Source organism: Sarcophilus harrisii, chromosome 5 (assembly GCF_902635505.1).
Source record: "Sarcophilus harrisii chromosome 5, mSarHar1.11, whole genome shotgun sequence".
Lineage (NCBI taxonomy): Eukaryota > Metazoa > Chordata > Mammalia > Dasyuromorphia > Dasyuridae > Sarcophilus > Sarcophilus harrisii.
The window spans coordinates 48,219,070-48,242,945 of record NC_045430.1 but is presented as its reverse complement, the minus strand read 5'-3'; the positions used below and the strand labels follow the sequence as shown (position 1 = coordinate 48,242,945).

At 33.6% G+C, this 23,876-nt stretch overlaps 1 protein-coding gene across 1 annotated transcript in view; it reads left to right on the top strand.

Annotated features, from left to right (window-relative positions):
* Nucleotides 1–23,876, top strand: part of ACSS3 (acyl-CoA synthetase short chain family member 3) — a 256,373-nt gene that overhangs the window by 196,151 nt on the left and 36,346 nt on the right. The window contains exon 10 of the mRNA XM_031938566.1: nucleotides 19,813–19,908. Within this exon, the coding sequence (XP_031794426.1) occupies nucleotides 19,813–19,908 (96 nt within the window). The remainder of the gene's footprint in view (nucleotides 1–19,812; nucleotides 19,909–23,876) is intronic.

Below are 23,876 nucleotides of genomic sequence, written 5' to 3'. Positions count from 1 at the left end.
CCTGGTGCGCAGTCACTTTGGTACACATTAAGGGAACTCCAGGTACAGTAGCTAATACTTTGCAAACTCTCTTAGGAACATGCTTTGTTAGCATTTGGAGATAAAATGTCACTCCAGCCATAACTTGAGAAAGTTTGAACTCACAAAAGCTTTGAAAATGCCTGGCAGCAAAATTGAAAGCAGCATGAAAAATTCTGGTTACTTTTGAGCCTAGGACCTAAATAAACTAGATGATTCTGGGATGTACTAGGTAGAGCAATGAAGTATCTAGAATCATCTTCTCTACTAAAAATATTTTTTAATATTAAATTTCATGGTTGATTGTTTTAACATATTTTAAGCTATACAATTCAATTCAATAAAAAATTATAATAAATCTACTATAAGCAATGTGCTATGATAAATACTGGCCAAAAAAAGGACAACACAGAAGGTACATAGGTACATAAAATAGAGCCTTGAATCTGGAGTCAGAAAGACTTGAGGTCAAATCTCACGTCAGAGACTCATAGCTCTATGAGTCTAAGCAAGTCATTTAACCTCTTTCAGTCTCAATATACTCATCTTTAAGATGGGGAATAATAGCACCCAACTCTTAGAGTTTCCATGACAATAAAATGATGTATTTGTTAGGCAGTTTGCAAATCTTAAAGCAATCCATATAAATGCTATCCATTTTTATCATAGCCAGGTCCTGATTAATGCAAATAACAAATCCTCTGAAGAAAACTACATGTTTTTTCATTCATACCTTTGAAGTTATAATTGTGTTTAAAAATTGATATTTGAAAATTACTTAGTGTGATGCCTGACACATAACAAATGCTACATGGATGCTTATTTTCTCTTCCCTCCAGTTTGATAGAACTACATTATGTGAATTCAAATAATGTGACTCCTTCAGAGGTATTTATTGTTTTCATTAATCAGAACCAACATGTAGTAATAAATATGAAGTACATAGAGTATTACAAAGTCATTTTAAGAGCATGAGAGTACTAACAGAAAGTGATTAATAACATAAGAAAAAGATCAGAAAATCTTTTTAGGGCAAAATAGTCTCTGCATATAGCAGACAAGTTCTATTCAAATAAATGTGAAGAATCTGAATTAGCACAGGAAATAATGGGGCCAAATGATGTTAGACGAAGTGTTCTTGGGATATTTGTGGACAGAGAGAATGTTAATAGTTCAAGGTATGGAAAAGGTTTTTCGAAGAAATGATAGTTGAGCTGAGCCTTGAAGCAAGATAAGGATATTGAAAAGCAAAGATGAGGAAGAAATATATTCCACAAATTGGGAGAATATAACAGGGGGGAAAGAAAATATATTTTTTTAAATAGTCTTTTTTCTTTTCCCCAATTACATGTGAAAATAATTTTAACATTCCTTTTTAAAATGTTGAGTTCTCAGGCAACTAGGTGGTGCAGTGGATAAAGTACCAGCCCTGAAGCCAGGAGGACCTGAGTTCTAATCTGGTCTCAGACACTTAACACTTCTTGGCTGTGTGACCCTGGGCAAGTCACTTAACCCCAGTTGCCTCAGCAAAAACAAACAAAAAAAATTTGTGTTCTCCATTGAGAAAGCGAGCAATTTGACATAGATTATACATGTGTAGTCATGAAAAATATATTTCCATGTAAGTCATGTTATAAAAGGAAACTCCCCCAAAAACTTAAGAAAAATGAAGGAAGTAAGAAGTATGCTTTGCTCTGTATTCAGAGTCCATCAGTTCTGTCTCTAGAGACAGATAATATTCTTCATCATAAGTCCTTCAGAATTGTCTTGGATCAGAATAGCTAAGTTATTCTCAGTGGTTCATTGTACAATATTGCTGTTACTGTGTACAATGTTCACCCAATTCTGATCATTTCACTTTGTACCTGTTCATGTAAAACTTTCCAGGTTTTTTCTGAGAGCATCCTGCTCATCATTTCTTATAGGACAATAATATTTCATCATAATCATATACAACTTGTTCAGCTAAGGAATGTACCATTCATGAAGGGAAGTCATGTTGTAGATACAATTGGAAAAATAAGTTAATATTAGATTTGGAGAGCTTTAAATACCAGAATTAGACATTTGTATTTTGTCCTAGTAAGAAAGTGACTGATGTGTTCAGAGCTCTCCCTTAGAAAGATTATTTTACAAACCATATAAAGAATGTACTATTAAGGGGAGAAATTAGGAACAGAGAGAGACTAATGAGGAGACTGTATAAGTTTAGAGACTTAAATAGACTGGTGGTTGTAGGAGTGGAGTGTAGCAGATGAATGCTTGGAAGATACTATGGAAGTAGAATTCATGGGACTTGGCAGGTGACTGGATATCTGGGATGAGGGAGAGAGAGAAAAAAAAAAAGAGAGATGATTGCAGTCTCACAACTGAGGATTTGAGTGTGACAGACTTGTGAGGGGAGAGAGAAATTCTACTTTGGACATGTTAAAGAGAGGGGAGATTAGAATATTAAGGTAGATAAGGTAGAACTGGAATTCAGAAGAAAGAATTAGTCAGGAGATAGTGTAAAGAGAAGGCTCAAAAGAGAGCTTGGTAGACACTTCCACTTGAAGGAAGAGAGATCTATAAAAGCCTATCACAGGAAATTGATAAAGAGTGGTCATTGTGCTAAGAGAATCCAGAGAGAACAATATCATGGACATCATAAGAAGAAAAACTATAAAGGAGTAAAGGGTAATTGACCTCTGGTTAAAACTCGAATGAGGTCAAGGAGGAGGATTTCTGAGAAAAGGTCACTCGATTGAAAAATTAGTAACCTTTTAGAAAGCAATTTCATTTCAATTAGGGGGTTCAAAGTCAAATCAAAAAGACTTGAATATAGTATTAAAGATGAGGTAAAGTCAATGAGAAAAATCTCTTTCTCTATGAGGTTAGCAGCAAAAGGGAATAGATATTATATGATGCTTTGTGGTGGGGTATAATAGTATGGCCAAGAGAATATTTTTTTGTTTTGTTTTTAATGCTCAAGAAGATCAGAGAATTATTATAGATCAAAAGTAATAATGGATCAAACATGAAAAGGGGGAATCAGTCATTAAATAATAAATTATTAAGCACTTATACTGTGTTAAATACAGTACTCAGCTCTGGAACACAAAGACAAAAAATGAAATAGTTGCTATGTTACATTCTTTAAGAAGAAAAAAACATATAAGAATATATTTCTATCTGGAAAAACAATACTATATTTTCTATACAGTAGAGTAATTCTGAAGAACTTACCAATGTAGTAACACAAATGAAAAATTGAAGAGATGGAGTTTATGGGAAATTAATAAAAAATTTATTAATTAGGCTAGCAAATAATAAATTGATGGCCAGTAGTCTTTTTCAGTAATCAAACAAAAACCATGGAGATCATTGAATACTTTAAAAAGTGGGTCCCCCTGACAGAAAAAGATCAACTCTGATTGGTGAATAGTTAATGAGAGGAATGAAACAGAATGTGTGCTGAAAGCCTGCAGCTCCTTCTGCTGAGAACATAGTTTTGAGATTCAGCTGCCTCTAGCTATCTGGACAAAGGCATTCATCTTCATCCAGACCACTCAAGTTGAAGAATGGGGAGGTGAAGGTTTCAAGGATGTGAGTCTAATGCTTTTAGGGTTGGAATTTATCTAGATTCTATTTGCACTTTAATCAGAAGTAAGCTCTCCTATTTGGGTGAGATCCCACACAAGATTGCAGAGAATATTCTCACAGCATTAGATGAATCTCATCATCAGCTCTTATCATTCAGCAACTGCCCAATTCACAAGGCCTGGTCCCTGAATGAAAAAATAGAAAAGAAAAACCATCAATTCTAATTTAATAATTGGTTATTAATAGAAAAAATAATCTCTCAGTAAATAGATTGTTAAATTCCCAATGTGAGAATATACACCTCAGGGTTCAGTAAATCAGGGCTTGTTTATTGTTTTATTGATTATCTAAAAGTAATGGAGAAAACGTTAATACAAATTAAGCTTAAAAGAGTGTGTGAATCAAAGAGAACTAGTTAAACATTTACCAGCACACATAACATACATTTATAAATATATATATATAATAGAGACAAAATAAATATATGAAAATCCTGGGAAGGAGGACACTAGTTGCTAATTGAAATAGGAAAAGTCTCATATAGAAGATGACATTTTAGTTGTTTTCCCCTCCCCGCCCCCCCAGGCAATTGGGGTAAGTGACTTGCCTTAGATCACACAGCTAGAAAGTGTTAAGTGTCTGAGGTCAGATTTGCACTTGGGTCCTCCTGATTTCAGGGCTGGTGCTCTATCCACTGTACCACCTAGCTGCCCCTTTATTTAAATTTTGAAAGAAATATGGACTTTTAGGAGGAATAGATGAAGGGGGATATATGTATACCAGGCATAGGAAAGAACCAATGCTAAGATTCAGTAAAGGAAAATGGAATTACTTGTTCAAACATAGTCCTGGAAGAGGAATAATGTATAGAAATTGATAGTTTATAATCTGCATTGACATATTTAAAAGCTAAATGTATCTCAAAGGTGAAATAGGTTTTCTTGAGTAGGGGAATTATAATCAGACCTTTTCTTTATGAAAAATCATTTCTGAAAGCTTTGTGGAGAATGAAGGAGTCACCAGATACTGGAAAGAGAGAAAGTGATTAGGAAGACAAGAGGTGATGAGGGCTGAATTATGGTGGTGGACATGTGAGTAGAGAATGTGATCAATGCAAGAAATGAGGAGGTAGAAATGATATGATGCTACAACTGACTGAATTCATGGATAAATGAAAAAGAGAAGTTAAGGATATATACTGTGGTTGTGAATTTGGGTCAGAGATGGTGATATCCTCAGTTGAAATAGGGAAGACAGAAGAAAGGAGGGATTGGGGGAAAGATAATGAATTTCATTTTGGACAAGTAGAATTTGAGATATCTGTAGTACATGCTATAGACTCCATCTGGAATACACCTTTAGAGGTGTGGAGAGACATGAAATTAGTTGTACAGATTGACAAGTTTTTGAAGAAGAGAGAAAATGGAATCAAGGATGTAAAGAAAAGACTGGCCTTCAGAACTGGAATACCTTTCTCATATTTTAAAACTAGGTGCAAGGAAGAAGGGTAGATATCTTTTGAGATATGAAGTTAAAGAAATGAAAGGAGGTGAATTTATGACCATTGGCTTCAATTGTCTAAGTAAAGTAGAGGCAATATTATCTGTTGTAAGAAAAATGGGATTGGTAATGGGAGTTTTATTGGGGATTTAAGGAGAAAAGTGGATATTTAGAATAGCTACTGTGGAAATGTAATGAGAAAAATTAATTGATTTCCAAACAGAAAATTGTTTATCTATGTCCAAACAATACATTGTCAGACATGTTTGTTTTTGCACAATTATTTTATTTATTACAAATTTTTGTTATTGTTATCAATTGTGGGGAGAGATAGGATATTTAGAAATGTCTGTCATCTGAAAATAAGAGACATTAATAGAGGTTAGAAATGTAATAATATATATTATTAATAATAAAAATAAGTGATTGTTATACAGCAATGAAGGAAGGAAGTTATATAACATCACTTCATGAACTGAGCTAGGGAATATTCATGACTTCTTTCAGTAGTATTAAACAGCTTGGAAGTAGGAGTAGAGGTAGTTTCCTGGGGAACCCAAGGTCGAAGATTGCCAGAGATAAAGAAGTAAGACATTACAAAATGGAAGAAACTGTCTTATTACAATGGTTAAATATGCAGTCAAGACTGTGAAGAGAGAAATATAAGGGCAGAATAGGCCCTTATAAATTAGAACAATAAAGAAGGATTAAAGGAATTGAAGGATTTTTTTTTTCTTATGGGAAATAAGAAAAAAGGAAAGGGGGAAAGAAAGGAGATTATGATGAGAGAAGGGAATTTCAAGATTATGCAGATGAAAATATTTAAGGTTATGAATTCTAACAAGGTTACTCCTGTGATTGACTGAGATGAAGAATCTCAGGAGCTGAAAATGGTGAAGAGGACATCATTGTAATGTATATTGAAGTAATCAAAGATAAGGACAGGGGACTAGATTTAGTCTAGAGGAATAGGATAGTCAGTGAACTCTTTGAAAAAAAAAAAGAGGAAAAGTAACATGGAGGTGATTGGATTATAGCAAAAAAGTTTCTGAATAGGGTCATATAAATGTGGGTATGTTAATATATATGTATATATACATATGTGTATATATTATATATATATATTTTTTTTTCCAGGAGGTTTGAAAATGAACAAGAAGAGATACTGTAATAAATGGTTTAGTTATAATGTAAACTGCTGTGCCTTATTAGAGAAAGCTGCTGCTGTGTCTGGCCTCTATATTTATGCGTGTGTGTGTGTTTTGCTGCTATTATTGTTGTTGCCTGGCAATCTTTTTTTTTTTTTCCTCCCTCTTATTCAGAGCACACAGTCTTCATTAGTAGAAAGTAGATGTTTTTTACTGATGATTTGAGAACAGGAAGCTTAGAGTTAAGCCTCATGCATCTAGTTTCTGAAAGGAATAATCCTTTCCCAAATTTCAGGTAGACTTGATGAGGCTTTTCCTTTTGATGGAGGATTGCTATTTATCCAATGTTAAGCCAGCTACAGATGAATTTACCTAAGTCAAACAGTAATCATCTAATCAGTCATTTTCACTCTTACAGTATTACAATGCGTAAAGTATATAAAGCATCCTCAGTATGATTGCTACACATGAAGGAGTCTAATTATTTTTTATAGGTTCTATTTGTAATTCTTATTGTCTCAAGGATAATGTAATAGAAGAGTTCAAAGAAAATATGAATTATCTTCACAGAGTTGGAAGAGACATTGAGAGAGGATCTAACTCATTCTTTTACACTCAGGCCTGAATCCATCTATACAGTCTTAAGAAGAAAATTGGTCCAGTTTTTATGTATGTTCAGATAAGGACATCTTTTTAACAATTCATTATGGCTTCTAATAATCCCTACTGGCTAGAAGTCCTTCCTTAGGGAACCCTTAGTCACCAATCCTACGTGTCATCTTCACTAAAAAATAGTGCAATTTTCCACTTGTCCTGCCTATTCTCTCTTGGAGAGCAGTTGGTAACCATCAGATATGATGACCCTTTCCATAATGAAAAACCATTTGACATTCTTCAAATAATTCCAATTCATTTTTTCATAAATTTTATTTTTCATCCCCTTCATTTTTGTGCTTCCCCTCTAACACTGAAGTAGTGGGCACATCACTAAGGCTTCATTTTCTATGGTGATTGGGGGGGAAAAGGGCATTACTCAGTAGGAAAGATGTACCACACTTGAAGTGGGAAATATATAGACTAAAGAACTCAAATGCAATATGAATTGAATTAAAATGTAATTAGGAAATATTTAACAAAGTAAATAAAATGCAATAAAACATATATAATATTACATTTTAAAAACTAAGTTTGGGGCCAACAGGGATCTTTATATATGGATTAATGGTTCCTATTTCTATTTGAGTTTGACCCCATTATGATTGATCAGGGGTCCATAACCTTTCTTTGTGTTTGTCACAAATCCTGGGTGAAGTGTAGGACTGCTTCTCATGTTTTATTTACATGAAAATAAAGTGCATAAATTTGCAAAGAAAACCTGTTCTCTGTCAGAGAGTAGTTGGTAGCCATCTGATATGATAATCCTTTATGACACTAAGCTATTTCACATTGAAATAAAGTTGTATTGTTTTCCCCATTCAAGTGAAAAAACCCCAAAGAATCTTAGATTAGGAATCTCTATTCTAGACAATTTTCCCAGAACAGAATGATGGTTCTTGGGTGAAGTCTGTAATTATCAAGATATGTGCAAAGTGTGGGAGGTAAGAGAGCAGAGCAAATGAGCCCAGGGGAATAAAAAGGAAAAATATGAAGATGGCCATGGACTGGAAATTATAGCTAGACATGATAGTCCTGAGCTGAGGTAACAGGTTTTGGTAGTGTCCTGCAGACTTCCTTTTATGGTCTGGCTTAAGAAAGAAAAGTTATATTAGATTTGGGGCTAATATTGTAAGTGGAATAGTTTATTAAACAAAATAACTGCATTATACCCTTGTCTCTCTAATATTGGGAATCCAGAAATATAGTCATGAGTTGGCCAGTATGGAGCACAGTGTAAATATATCTCATGGTTTAGTTTTATTAATTAATGTTTCCATTTAAACAGTATTAGTTTTAAATTATTAGATATTTAAAAAGGTGTCCCTGTTTGTATTTTAATAAGTTGTTAATACATAATTAGTTAATAATACATAATAATAATATAATAATACATATATATAATATAATAATAATAATACATAAATTGAGTGATAAACATAATTACATTTAGTAAGATATGGGCACATCTCTCTTTTTTTTTTCTCTGCCACTGTTCAAATTATTTGTAATTTTTGGTCTAAAGTCAGATGTAAATTAAAGAATCTCTTTATAAATTATTCTTTGCTCATAATGTTCCAAAGCTTAGTGTGACTCAACAATTCAAGTTTTTAAAATTGATTTCATTCAGAAATATCATGGGGCCTTCATTTTAGAATCCATGTAACTTAGGCTTGTTATCTATGGAAAAACAGTGAGAGCGTCAGGTCTGCATTGTCAGAAGCAACAGGAATTTCCTTCTATGATCCTGAATTTTTTTTTATCTTGCTATCTCATTTTAGTCTTACTAGCAGAAAGACAGGGAAACTGTTATAAAATTATTTCCGAGCAACAGCAGCATACCTTTCTTAATTTCCCTCTGACCTCTATTTCTTATGTTCTTCTTCCCCTTGATAACTTATGTAAAATTCTACATTCCTGAGCTTAGTAAATAGCAGACAAAAACTAGATTATGTGATCAATCTTCCCCTAAAGAATTTCAGAAGTACTAATTCTCATGCAGAGAAGTAAAAATAGCATTGTTATAAAATTCTGAAACCCTAAAAAGGTGCAGTAAATGAACAACCTCAACAGGATGAGTGAAGTTTAAACTTTTAAATACTCTCCTGCAGAAGCAGATGTAAAAACTCAATATGAATTCACATCTGATATAAAAAGAACAAGCTTTTATATTTTAATAGTCCTAACCTCCTTTCAGAGTTCTGGTTGGCCCTAGCCCTTCTGGTTTATATTCTTCCTCATTTACTCTTTACATGTTGCTCCTCGACATGTTCCTCCTCCCTGGTCATATCCCTTGTTCAAAAATGGCAACTATCTCCATCAGATAATAGCAATGAGCCTATTAAACAAGTGCAATGAAGAAAAACCTTCTCTAGCTCATTGACCCTGGTCAGTTTAAGCTAGTTTCGAGACTAGCCCCCTTTTATCAGGATTTTGCAGTTTAGCTGGCTCCTTCTTCTGAAAGCTGATTAGTCAATTGTGCTTGTTATCTTATCTTACCTTGCAATTGCAGCACTTTGTGGAAACCTAACTTTGAGTATTTCTCACAGCTTGAATGAAAGAGTCTATAAAGAGGGCCTCTGTAATCATGACATTTATCTCCAGTAGTGAAATAAGTTCCTTTCATGGAAAGTCTTTTCAATGGTCTCATTTTAACATACTGAAGTGTCTCTGTATGAATGTGTATCTTATTGTGGTGCCTCATTCTGGCATGGTGGTGATTCTGGGTTCTTAAAGACTATTTTAACAGAAAATCACCTGTTGATAGAGTTTTGTTGTTTGTTTGTTTTGTTGTTTGTTTATTTTTAACTTAGGCTCTTCCCTATCTCCTTTCCTTTCTCCCTTCTTCCTTCCCTTTCATCTCTTCCTCCTTCTTTCCCTTCCTCCCTTTTTCCATATATATGTTTATAATTTGTTTGTATATGTACATATATTTATATATGTATATTTGTAGGAATGTATATATGCATTTATGATTGTGTTTATAAATGTGTGTATTATCTTTTTTGGTATGAATTTACACAGTGTCCTAAAAAGCTTGAGCTTTAATGAATTTAAAACTTCAAGATTTTTAAGAGACTGTGTGTAATATATAAGCATAAAGATGCACATTTATGCATATATGTGTATAAACACATATATATTAATACAAAATTAATGTCTTAAAATAATCTTGAGCTTTAGTAAGCTTATAACTTTAGGGCTTTTAAGATCTTTGTGTAATATATATACATATATGCACAATTTTTATATATGTATATAGACACATGCAAATTCAATAGCCTAAAAAAAATCTTGAGCTATGATAAGCTTAAAATTTTACTGACTCTGTGTATGTGTTTGTGTGTACATTTGCACATGCACACACACTCACATGTTTGTGATGAAACAAGAAAAAGTCAGAGGGAGAGGGTAGAATGCTTTTCTTGCAGTCAGGCAGACTAAGCCACCATCTTCTCAAGTATCAAAGTCATTGCCACCATTGACACTGAGAGCAGAAAGTAGAAATAAATCAAGTTTTAAAGGACATACACATAAAAATACATGTGTATGTATGTGTATATATGTATGTATACACATTACATATAGTATATTTATATGCAGGTATATGTCTATATATGTGAACCTTGTTTATGAATTAATATATGAACACATTAAATATATGTGTATTTACATAGAGACATGTATTTCTAACTTGGTAAGTACTTTCACAGCTTACTTGGATGGCCTTGAGAACCTAGATTTGCTTATATTACAGATATAATAGACAATATTATCTAATCAATATAGAATATACATAAACACACATATTTCAATTCAAAAACTTATTATTTTATGCTATAATAATGAATGTAGTGAGTCGCTTTTTTGGGCAAACTGGACAAAAATAGGTTTTTATTTTATATATATATATAATATATTTACACACACATATATGTAAGTGCAGCTTTCTCTTTTGGTTGGACTTTTATAAAGTGCTTAGCACAGTGCCTTGAACATATTCTTCCATATTCCCTTCCTTCCCCTAATTTCTGACTCCCAATACACCCTGAAGATCTTTTAGAATTGAAGTACATTTCATTTTGCTAATGAAGTTGCAGAAAGATTTGTTCAGGATCATAAGATCAGCTAAGATTTGAATCCATGTCTTCTGACATCAGATTTAGTGGTCTTCTCTTATACCATACTGGAAAAAAATAATGTGTATATATGAATTTTAGAAGAATTTATAAAATGCATATTATGCCTCAAACTTTGTGCATTTATGTTACAACCCTAATTTTTTCTTTCATTCAACTTTAGTATTTCTTTTACTGCCATTTTTATTTTTCATTTTCACTGTATATTGATAATTCTAAATTATCTGTGGTGTGATCTATCTTTCCCCCCCACACAAACCCTATAGAATTGCAAGCTTTTCTCCTCTTCTTTTAAATGCATTATAGATTTGGGTTTTCTGTGGTTCAGTCAGTGATAGGATTTTCTGTTACTGACCCTGAATATATCTAGGCTAATGTGTAATGTCGAGTTGTTTAATGTTTTCTTTCCTCCCACCATATTTGTGGCTCAGAGAGAGTCACACTGGACAATGAGATGCATGCACGTGTTTGTATGTGTGTATGTGTGTGTGTGTGTGTGTGTGTGTGTGTGTGTTTGAGACTACTATTGACAAAGGAGGTGAATACATGACTGAGTTTATAAGGGACCAATAAAGATAAACTATAGGTCTTCAAAGTTCATCTGTCTAGATGAAAAACATAGATCAGTGGGACTTTCTGACTATGTGATTATATATAACTATTAAAAATTGCTAGGCTGACTCATACTAATTGGTTTCATCATGTCATAATCCATACAAAATTGTCTCCTATTTATATAAGATTTCTCATTTCTATTCTTGGTTTATTATTTGTGTTTTTTAAAGTATTTTAATTCCTTGATTAACAGTAAATTAATTTCTAGTATATGACTCTCACCCCTTGTAGCAACACAAAAGCAGTCTAGCAAAATCATTCAGAAAAATAATCACATGGTATCTCTTGTTTGCTTTGTCTTCTGTTGATAGAATTAGAAATTTAGAGCTGGAAGGAATCTTAGGAGCCATTGAGTTCAAATTTACAAACGAAGAAACTGAAGTATGGAAAGATTAAGTGGCTTACCTAGGGATACATAGCTAATAAATATGCAAGGTAGAAAAAGAAACTAGGTCCTGCCTCCATGCCCAAAATCTTATCAACTGTGGTGCCACTTGAGCTCAATCATTTTAATCAATTAACCAATTAATTAAATCAATTGGCAGTTCTTCAATTACAAGAACAGTTGTACAGGTACCGTTTAGATACTTTAGATATCTAGATAGATAGTTCTACAGTTCTAATGTCTTCTGTGAGTTATACAATTCTCCATGGTTGCTGTTTCTATAGAAAACACCCCCTTCAAACAATAAAACCCAATCATTCTTTAAATTAGTAGTTTTTAAAAATCAAGTTTTTATTACAAAGAAACAGAACAAACTCCTTTTTTGGGGACACAAAATACAATTTCCATCTTCAAACATGAAACCAAAGGCATGTAATAGGAGTTTATTCCTTTTTGGTACTAGAGCCAGTTTCTTCTCTCAACCATCAGATATCAAACAGGCTTGATAGGAGTGTTGTACCCATGATGGCTCTGTACATTGTCTATTTGGCTTAGATCTTGCAAAATAAATTGTTGGATAGTGGTCTGGATATGAAACCCTATTCCATTGTTGGAAGCATTAAAATCAAGGATTAAGTGAATTAAAGATCAGTGTCTCTGAAGTACCAAGGAACAAGAGGTACCAGTGAGAAATCTTCAGTTTTATGTTCTCCTCAATCTATTCTCAACTTGGTAAAAACAACCAAGATTTTTAGGCTCAATAGATTTCCCTTGGTGTAAATGTTACAAGATTCCATTCTGTTCATATGCCACATTTACTCACCCATTTCCTAATCATTGGTCACCCAGTTCATTCTTTTAATTTCTTTTTTTTAAATTAAAGAGTTTTATTTTCAAAATATATGCATGGATAATCTTCAACATTTATCCTTGCAAAATGTTGTGTTCCAAATTTTTTCCCTCTCTTCCCCCCATTCCTTCCCTTAGTTGGCAAGTAATCCAATATATGTTAAACATGTGCAATTCTTCTATACATATTTCCACAAATATCATGCTGCACAAGAAAAATCAGATCAAAAAGGAAAAAAATGAGAAAGAAAACAAAATGCAAGCAAACAACGACAAAAAAGAGTGAAAATACTGTGTTGTCATCCACACTCAGTTCCTATAGCTCTCTCTCTGGGTGCAAATGGTTGTCTCCATCACAAAACCATTGAAACTAGCCTGAATCATCTCATTGTTGAAGAGAGCAATAGAGCAATGTCCATCATTCTTTTAATTTCTGTAAGAGAACTTATAGGCTTAATGGTTTGGCAGAACAGATGGCTTATGTGCATTCCTCCTCTGAAGATAAATGAACTGGATCTTGAAAGTAGGAAGTTTTTAGAAAAGTTCATATAAATAAATATTATGCTAAATGCAGTAGAGCAGTGGAAAGCAATTAACAGAATCACAAGACTGTAAGGCATATACTGAAAATAATTAGCTTCATGAGCCACAAACACTAACAGGAAACTAAATACCCAGAACCTGCTTGCATTTCCTAAGCTTCACCCTTAAATAATTAACTTCTTTTCCTTCTCTCAGTCATTTTTTTTGCTAAAGATTATGAATCAAAAATCTTGGCAGAGTAAGTAACTTCCATGGTTGAGTAGCTTGGTGGAGATTCTTTTGTAACCCATTTGGGCAATATCCTATACTTAGAGTTGGGGTAAGAGATGTGAGTAAGGCATTACAGCTATCTGAATCAATCTTGAAATTAATTGATTTTTAAAACTTAAAAATATTTTATGTTAATATAAATTAAATATTTTGTTTATCTTCTTGTTACAAATCAATGAATATTAAAAACCACCATTTTAAATCCTGGGAGGGATGGGTTTAGGGGAGGGAGATTTAGCTAGATAATAATTCATATGCAAAAGTTTCATTTAAAAAATTTCATTTTAAAAAATGCATTGAAATATTCCTATTTAATAAATAATTTGAGGTGGCAGCCCAGGTATGATGTTAATGTAAATTCATTGTTCAAGAAATGGATGGACAAGGCCTGAGAACAGTAGGACTGCAATCTCCCTTACATAGGACCTAGAGCTTTCTTAATATAGCTTAGGATCAGATTAGTTTTCTTTATTGCCAGATCCTTTTTTATCTTGGAGATTTATAGCCCATGTTTTGCCCATGTTTACCTCTTGTGCAGTATACATGGGCATCTGAGGAGATGCTCAAGCATTAACTGTCAGATTTAATATATTCACACATATAAGAATAATATTATTTATAAATATATGTGTTTGTGGTATTTAAACATTTTTTTTCAGTTATCTCTGCTGGAATCTTCCATTGATGTTTCACTATGGTGTGGTGGGAACCCTGGGTAACTGGAAGCTAAGCTCTCAAGTTAGATTAGCTTTGAGTACGGACCCAGTGATTTTGTGTTTGATATGTTCAGTTCCAGAACCTTAAGGAAAAGATCTTTCCCTCTTGCGTTATTCTCCAGATCCCTATTCACTGGGACTAATTAATTATAAGCTGGCTAACTATAACCTGTTTAGGACCAATAATTATTTTCAGGCATCTTAACCTGCCTTTATTGAAGACCTTGCAGCTTGGAAGAATGATGGCACATTGGTGTTCCATGTAGGGCCTTTAAGAAACCACATTTACCTCCCCAAAATAAGATTTGGAGTAGGACTTTGTTTCAGAACAGTAGCTTGACTTTTGACAAATTCAGGTACCGAAGTGCTGGACAATGGGTGATGATTTGGAGGGAGGGCTTTGAGCTACAGTTTGTGACACTATTGATTGATAGAATATCCACTCAGTGGACTCAGTCACAGATCTTTGAAGCAAGCATTGTCTCAGATTTTGGTAGCTTGAGGGCAATGGAATTTTGAGTTAGATTTGCAAGGCAGCTTGGGTAACCATCTCCAAAAAGAAATAGTAATACCATTGGTCCTGAGAGTATGACATATATGTGTGTGAGGAAACAGTGGATTTCTCCCAGATCACATACCTCCAGAAGGTTTAGAATTGCTATGGAATGCGCCCAAGGAAGTACCGTCTTTTTTGTACCCTTGCTGACATGAACCAGAAATTCTAAGCTAACCCAAAGGCCTAAGAATTATTTCAGGATTTCAAGTCAATCAACAAACAATTATATGCTTGGTGTTTAGATAAAAGATAGAAGGAAGGAAGGAAAGGTAGCAGGCTCTCAAGAAGTTTATATAATATCAATAGATACACACACATATATGTAAGTTTTTATAATATAAATATATACAAAATGAATGCATGAAAATAGAATGAAAATCCATACACCTGGTAGTTTGGAAGAATGGGTTTCATGACTTGGAGGAACCAAGTAAGGTTTCATGAAGAACCCAGTGTTTGAATTGTGTCTTGAAGAAAATAAAGGATCCTATGAGATGGATATGAAGAGGGAGTGTATTCCAGGCAAGGTGGATGACCTTTGTCAAGGCATAGAAATGGCAGATGGAATGGTATGAGTGGTTGGAACAGAGAGGTCAATTCAACTGGAACATAGTGTATAAGAAGGGGAGTGATGAATATAACCAGACCCATTTTTTGAATGCTTACTATTTGTTCAGTATTGTGTTAAGTCCTGAAGATAAAAAGATAATCTCTGAACCCAGGGAGCTCATGCTCAAATGTGGGAGATATCATGTAAATAATTATATACAATAGCCTTATACAGAATACATTGGAAATAGTTAACAGAGAGAAGGAATTAGAATTAAAAGGAATTGGGAAAGGTTTCTTTTAGAAGATGGAATTTTATTTGGGACTTGAAGCAAGCAAAGAGAATCAGGAGGCAGAGATGGGGAGCAAGAGCTTTGCAAATTTGGGAAACCTGTTGGGAGTTGGGAGAGGGAATTTTTGTTGCAGAACAGGAAGGAGATCAAAGTCACTATACCAAAGAGTACATAAGGAGCAGGATAAAAAGACTGCAAAGGTGAGGAAGATGAACAAGTGAATGACTTTGAATGCCAGAGAACTTTATATTTGATATTGGAGGTGATAAAGAACCACTGGAAATTATGGAGTAGGAACTGGCATAATTATTCTTATATTTTAGGAAAATCACTTTTATAACTGAATGGAAGATACAGCAAAGTGTACTAAACAAAGATTATTTAAATGATAAATATATTCAAAACATGGAAACTTGAGATTTCTATTTATGGTAACCTGTAGGGGATTATCCTGTTATGAAATAGCATTGATTTTTTAAATCGAAGTCAAATTAGTTCAGCTTAATATGGGAAGAAATATGTACACATTCCCTAGAGCTGTATTAAAATTTCTTGCATATCAACACATGGCATGATGTTATACACATTTGACTGTAAAGTTAGCAATTTTTCTTTTTTCTATATTTACTAGTTAATGATATGTTTTTAAATATAATTTTAATCTGTGCCATATATAAATGCATGCCAGATGCCCAGGAAGGCATTACATTGCTGAATAAAGATGCTTGGGACTTAGAGACAAGTATATATAATGTCAGCTTTCATTATACAACTGTAATTAAATATTTACCGAGATTTAAATGATCCTTTCTTGTGTTTATACTTGGAAACAGTGTTTTGCTTTAATTCCCCTCTTCTTCCTCCTCTTCCTTTTCCTTTTCCTTCTCCTTCTTCTATTACTATTACTTCTTTTCCTCCTCTTTCTCCTCTTTCTTTTCTTCTACTCTTCTTCCTCCTTCTAATTCTCCTCTTCCTTCTCTTTTTCCTTTTCCTCCTCTTTCACTTCTACCCCTTCCTCTCACAGAGAATCCAATTGGTTCCCCAGTCCTAGCCATTCTACCAGGACAATAACTTTTGTAAATGCCCACTCCTCTCTATTACTATTTTGATATAGGCACTCATTGTTAAATACATCATTATAATGGCTTCTTCTAGTCTCCACTTTTAAAATTTATCCTTTATACTAAGTTATCTTATTGTGGGTCTGTCCTCTCAGGTAAAATTCAAGCTGTTTTTTCTGAAATTCAAGGTCCTACACAATTGGATGCTATCCTATCTTTTTTGACTTTCTTGTCTTACACACTGTACATTAAGAACAAACTCAACCATTCTATAGCCTTGCAGTTAATAAAACTTTGAGAGATAAGGTTTCCAAGTATTAAAAACCAATTTATTAATTCTTCTGGTCAATAACTAATAAGTTGATGGTCAGTGTTCTCTGTCTCTCTGAAACAGACAATAAAAAGACAAGAAGGGAGTCTCTCAAAGACCTTTAAAGCAGGTGTTTTCCCCAACAAGAGAAAAGCAACATTGACTGGTAGACTTTTAATAAAGTAGTAGACTGAGTCCTCAGTCCCTCCTCAATGCTTCTTTGTCAAAGTGCAAGAAGGGTTGGGGAGTTCAGCTGGAGAATGAGACCTGGTTATGAGTTTTAAACCCCCTCTAGCAATCTTGGCACGCCATCAAGTTTTCTTTGGTTTTATTTCTCCTTACTTTATTTCTTCTTGAGTCCAGGTGGCCCCAAATTCTAATGAAAAGTCCAACAACACTTGAATTAAATCTCAATGGCATTGGCCAGCTTAGTTTGGATTCTATTTACAGAGTAAACAAAATGCCAGGGTCCCATTTGGGTGGGGGTCAAGCTCAATCTGCATAAGCAGAAGATACTTAATGGATTAAAAGTAATCACATTACTCAGTCATGCCCTTCAGAGACTGACCTTTTTAAGGAGTAAGATCTTTACAAAAATAGGAAAAAGGATGAATCACAAGTTAATAATTTTATTAGTATAGTATATATATATATATATATATATATATATACACAATAATTTCCTTCACATTAATAAGTTACATTCTTTCATCTTTGTGCTTTTACACAACATATTCCTAAAATGACCTATCTTCTGAGTTTTTGTCGAATTTCTACATACCTCCATCCATCTATCTATCTACCTATCTATGTATCTATCTATCTATTTATCTATCCATCTATCTATTTTCCTCCCTCCCTCCTTCCTTCCTTTGCTTCCTTCCTTCCTTCCTCCTTTCTTATTTGGTTGTTTATTCCTATCTATCTGTTCATTCATTTATTTTTGTGAGGCAGTGGGAGTTAAATCTGAAGTTGGATTTGAATTCAAATCCTCCTAACTCCAGGACTGTTGCTTTATCCATTGCACTACCTATTTGCCCCCCCCTTCATATGTTGTTTTAGTGCAAATGCTGTCACCTTATCAGAGGCTTCCCTGGTACCTCCTTTTACATATATGTATAGTATACATGTTTGTATATGTTTACATATGTATGTGTAGATATGCATGTGTATGTATAGATGTTTATGTATATATGTGTATATATATTCCAGTGCATATTTATATTTGTACCTGTATATATATCTAATTTCATAAACATTTATTAAGTGCCTTCTGTATGCCAAGCATTGTGCTATATCCTTGGGTGACAAAAGAAGGCAAAAGACAGTTTTTGTCCTTAAAGAGCTCACAATCTAATGGAGGAACAACATATAAACAAATATACACCATATTTGCATGCAGGCATATGCATGCATATATCCATGTATGTACATGTATGCATGCATGTGTTTGTGAATATATGAGCATATATGTAAACATGCAAGTGGCTGCATGTATATATTCATGCATTGTGCATATATGAATGTGTATGTGTCTACATCATGCTTGTTCATGTGTGTATATATTTGTGTATGTAAAGGATAAAGTTAACTGTTTGGAAGCTTAAATATGGTAATAAAACATCTTCAACTTTTAAAAATACCTCTACAATTCTCTATAATTTTTTTTTAAAATCATAAGCAAGCATGAATGAAGAGTACTTCCCAGAAAGCTAAATTTTTGCCATTGATCTGACTAGTTTGGAGATCAAGAGTTTATGTACATAGAAAAAGATGAAATGTGGATTTTATAATGTTTGCAATAACATTAGCCAGTGGCAGGATCAATATTAGAGACAGAAATCCTCAATGATTCCTTGTGCCGTTCTTTAAGAATTTTGCTTTATTCATTCAATCCCAAAGTTTTTAGTTAGTGGATACCAGTTTATTGTTTTCACTAGTTTTCAATTGTATCTAACTCTTTGTGACTCCACTTGGGGTTTTCTGGGCAAACACAGATAATAAGTGCCTAAGGCTGCTTTTGAACTCAAGAAGATGAGTCTTCCTGACTCCAGACCCAGATTCTATCCACCTCACTAACTGCTCAAGGATACCAGTTACTCATCCATAACAATGTATTCATATTTTCTGAGATGAGAGTCAAGAAAATGCCATTCTTTTTAAATGATCCTTTAGTATTTCCTTATGTCTTATTAAATTTTCAGGATCACTTAGTTTTTGTTTTCTGAGGAAATTTCTTTAGCTTAAAATGCTCTTTCTTTACTGGAAAAAAAAAATACTCTGTTTATGTGTTTTAAATTAAATATGAATCTTTGCCCTAAAGAAGCCCCAGCTATACCTTCCATGAGGAAGGAATACTGTGGTAAGCTGGAATTAATTAACATGTGATTTGAGTAAGAAGATTTGTGCTCTGTCCTGGCTCCACCATTTCCCAGATTGTCATCTTGGTTAAGTCATTTTCTTTTAGATCTAGTTACCATATTTATATTACTTACCTTCGCAAGTTTGTTATAAAGAAAGCCCTTTTTAAATTATAAAGTGTGCTTTATAATGTGAACTGTTAAATGGAAGTTTATTGATTTAAAGAATTCCTGTTGACTAATAATAATCTCTCATTTCCCTAGAGACTGGATCCCCAATTACAGCTTCATGTATTGGTTTAGGAAATTCAAAAACACCTCCTCCAGGACAAGCAGGAAAATCTGTGCCAGGATACAATGGTAAGAAATCAACATTTGTCTTTGAAACACATGAAAACTTCAGCAAACTACCTCCCATCTTATGTCTAAAGTAGTGTCTAGTTAGGTTAAATTTTAGGTGTTATTGAATTTATGCTCTTGATTTTTTAAGATCTTGAGTGTGTAGCTCTGTCTATAAATTTCCCAAGATATAGTCACAATAGATGTCATCTTGTAACCAAGGGAAAAAATGATATTCACTGTAGGACATCTGGCAGGTGTAGAGATATTATGTTATATTTATGTCCTTATTATTATATATACATGAACTCTTACATTGTTAGCATGTAATAAATATAAATAATGATTATAAAGAAACAATTTTTCTCTGTAAAGGTTATATGTCAAGCAGGACCTAGTGAAACTCCACATTGATTTTCTATTTTATAGTAGTAAAGTTAATGTTATAATCAAGAGCCTAATATATTTCATGTAGACATGTGTATTAAGGAAGGAATGGTTAGAATGCTTAGAGCTAGGAGATACTTTAGAAATCATTTCGCCCTCCTCCAGCAAGAAAATTGAAACCCAGAGAAGTTAAATATCCCACTCAAAGTCAAATCATTAATTCAATGATAAAGTTCATAGCATTCAAAATTTCAAAACTAGAAGGGACCTCAATGGCCATTTAGTTTATCCCAGATCTGAAAATTCACTTCCTTTATAAAATATCTTTACTTTATTATATATTTAAAAGGACTGACAAATTGTATGTAATAGCTTTACAATTTCATGTGCAATCTTTTTAAAAATTATACTGTTATGAAAATGCCTGTTTTATTCCATAAATTAAAAATGAATCAATTTTTAAAAAAAGATTATCCTTTCTAATGTTCATGCAACCATTGCCTAAAGACTTCCAATGAAGAATTTACTATCTCCCTAAGTAAACAATTCTTCTTTTGATGGGCTTGAATTATTAGGAATGTTTTTGTTATCATTATCAGTCCTAAATTTGATTATGACTTCCATCCATCACTCTTCATTCTTCCCACTAGAGCTAAATAGAACAAATATAATCTCCTTTTTCCATGTCAGCCTTCCAAATGTCTGTAGACAGACTCCATAATCTTTGCTATGTCGTCTTCTTCAAGCTAAACATCTCTAGATTCTTCAACAATTCTTCAAACACTATAGAAGTTCATCTTTTTTTGTTCCATGATCCCCTTTGACAGTCTGATGAAGACTCTGGATCCTTTCTTAGAATAATATTTTACATGCAAAAAATATAACATGTAAAACAAAGGAAACCAATCACATTGAAATAAAGTTATCAAAATATTTTTTAAGTTCCAAGAACCGAGATCATGAAACCCTGTTAGAGAACACATTGGTCTGCATTCTTTCATTTTTTCCCTACAAGAATAGCACAAGAGATATTATTAACTTATTAAATTAAATATTAAAATATTTTAAATATTTAATTTGGATAAATAGTAAAATTTGGATAAATTATTTTTTCAGCATTTCCATGGTCTGTCCAGTTGAGTTATATTGTCAAAAAAGAAAGTGAATACTGTTCTCTTTCCTAGACATTCAATAATTATATAATCTCTTTAATAATGTAGTATGGAAATTTGCTAGAAGTTGATAGCAAGTTCACTGGCCTAGAGTTAATGCCATTCTCTCTCCCTTTAAAAAAAAAAATTAGAACAGTATTAGCTCTTCTTCCTCTGTGTGCTACCTCTTCATCTCCACAGTCTTTAAGAGATGACTGATAATGTTTTTTAAATATCCAAGAATATTTTTCATTTGGACCAGATAACTTGAACTCATCTGTGTACTGGAACTCTCTTACTATCTCCTTACCTTGGGTATCTACTCATGAAGAACTAAATAAATTTGTCTCCTTGCTTCTGTTCTTTGCTAAATTCTCTTGGAATTTAGAGTGTTTCTAATTGGCATTACAATTACAATAAACTTTGCTCCTTGACTTGGAAACAGATTCAAGCCTGCAAATTCTTTTGAGACACTCCCACACATACCAGTGTGTGACCCCCAACCTTTTGAGGTCCCTTCCTAACCTCAACAATAGCACCTACCTCCTAGGCTTGTGAGGATGGAATGAAGTCATATTTGTAAAGTGCTTGCACAGTGGTACTTAATAAATACTTATTTCCTTGGTTCCTTCCTCCATTAGAATGTAAGCTTCTTGACTGCTGGAATTGGCTGGACTTTTGTTTTTATATTCCCACTATTTGGCACAATGCTTGGCAAGTATTAAAAGGGCTTAATATTTCTTTTTCTTATTGTTCATTCATACTTTCAAACAAACAAACAAAAAATTGATGGGGGAGTTCTCTTTGAATCCACACTCCTCTTTTTCTTCCTCAGTGGAATTTATATGCCTTCAGGGTTTTTCATTCTTTGTGAGTTTCTCATCTTTCCTATGCTTACTTCCCATCTTTTCTCTGAACTTTGAAATCTCTTCTTCTGAAATCTAAGATGTTTATTAGACTATGACTGGCTTTCCTTTCCTTCTCTATTACAAACTTTAAGACTAGAATTCAAAATCTTTAGTAGGGAAAAACAAATACTTGCATCCTCATAGCAAGACAGACATGGAATTAATTTTTCTTTGACTCATGTTGTGAAATTTTTTGTCATATTACTTCTTAAATGATAAATTTGCTTCTAAAACAAATGTCACTAAGACATTGACAGTTTTTCTCATGTGGAAGTATCACTGATGATTTTTTCAGAGCAGAAATGCTATTGATGTGGCTGATGTAGCACCAGATGTTGTTATTTAGGCATCAAAAGTTGAAGTTCAGTCATGTGAAAAATTCTCTCTGGCAAAAGGTAAGTTTATTTAGGGAAAGAGGTTGCAGACAAAATAAGTGGTACAATAGACACCAGGAATAGTAAATATGAAATAGAATGAGAGAACATATAAAGACAAGTTTCTTAATAGAACTCACAATGACCAGTAGAAAAGGAGCACCCCATAAGGTTGGGGTATGCTCTTAGCTGGCAGGCTAAATTCTGAAAGGAACTTAGCACCCTAAAAGAGTTAATTAGCTAGTAGGGCACAGTGGAGTTAGGAGAGATGCCATGTGCCATGGGAGAGAGATAAGGAGAAAGACACCATGAGAAATGTACAGTGGGGTACTTTCTCAAAAGAGAGCAGTAGAGAAGCTATGGTCCATTAGATATTTCATAGGGAAATTTATCCTCAGGGATTTGATTTAGCTGGGATTTCTGACTGGATTACTTCCAAAGGGTGGGACCATGGAAGTTTCTTTATGTCAACCACAGGTGTGGTTGAGGGATGCAGCAGCTGAGGACGTTTATCCCCTTCACCCAGGGCTATGAAATTTCTTTGTTTAAAGGCCCACAAAACAAAGTTTTTTTTTTTTACTATAGTCCGGCCCTCCTACAGTCTGAGGGACAGTGAACTGGCCCCCTATTTAAAAAGTTTGAGGACCCCGACTCAGGACCTCATCCCTATGACAAAATCAGTGACTTACTTCTCCCTACAAAGTAAATTACAAGTTCAGCTGCTTCTACCAAAACAAGCCTGCTCCCTGCATTGCTTTTATTAGGAAAGCAGCTTTTAGGTTCCTATATTTCCAAGAGATGGTTATTGAGGGAAATGTTAAATGCATTTATCTTTTGGCTTTCTACTACATTTTTATGTCTGGTTATAAGAAAAAGTTAAACTCTGCAGCCCTCTGGGCAGTCTATGACAAAAGCTTTTCATTCTTTGGCAGGCAAGTCATTCACATGCAGAAACTGCCTGGGGACTCAAACCTTCAGTGTTTATATTCAAGAAAACAGTAGCTTTTTCAGATAGTTTACTGTTTCAAGATTTTCCAGAAATTCAGAAACATTATTATTTTGGGTTTGGGTTTGTTTTGTTTTGTCTTTTTAATTCACAAGAAAAAAGTAGTCACCTTTGGGGAAGGTGAAAGAAATGGCCTCTTTCTCTTCCCAAGAAAGCCATGTTT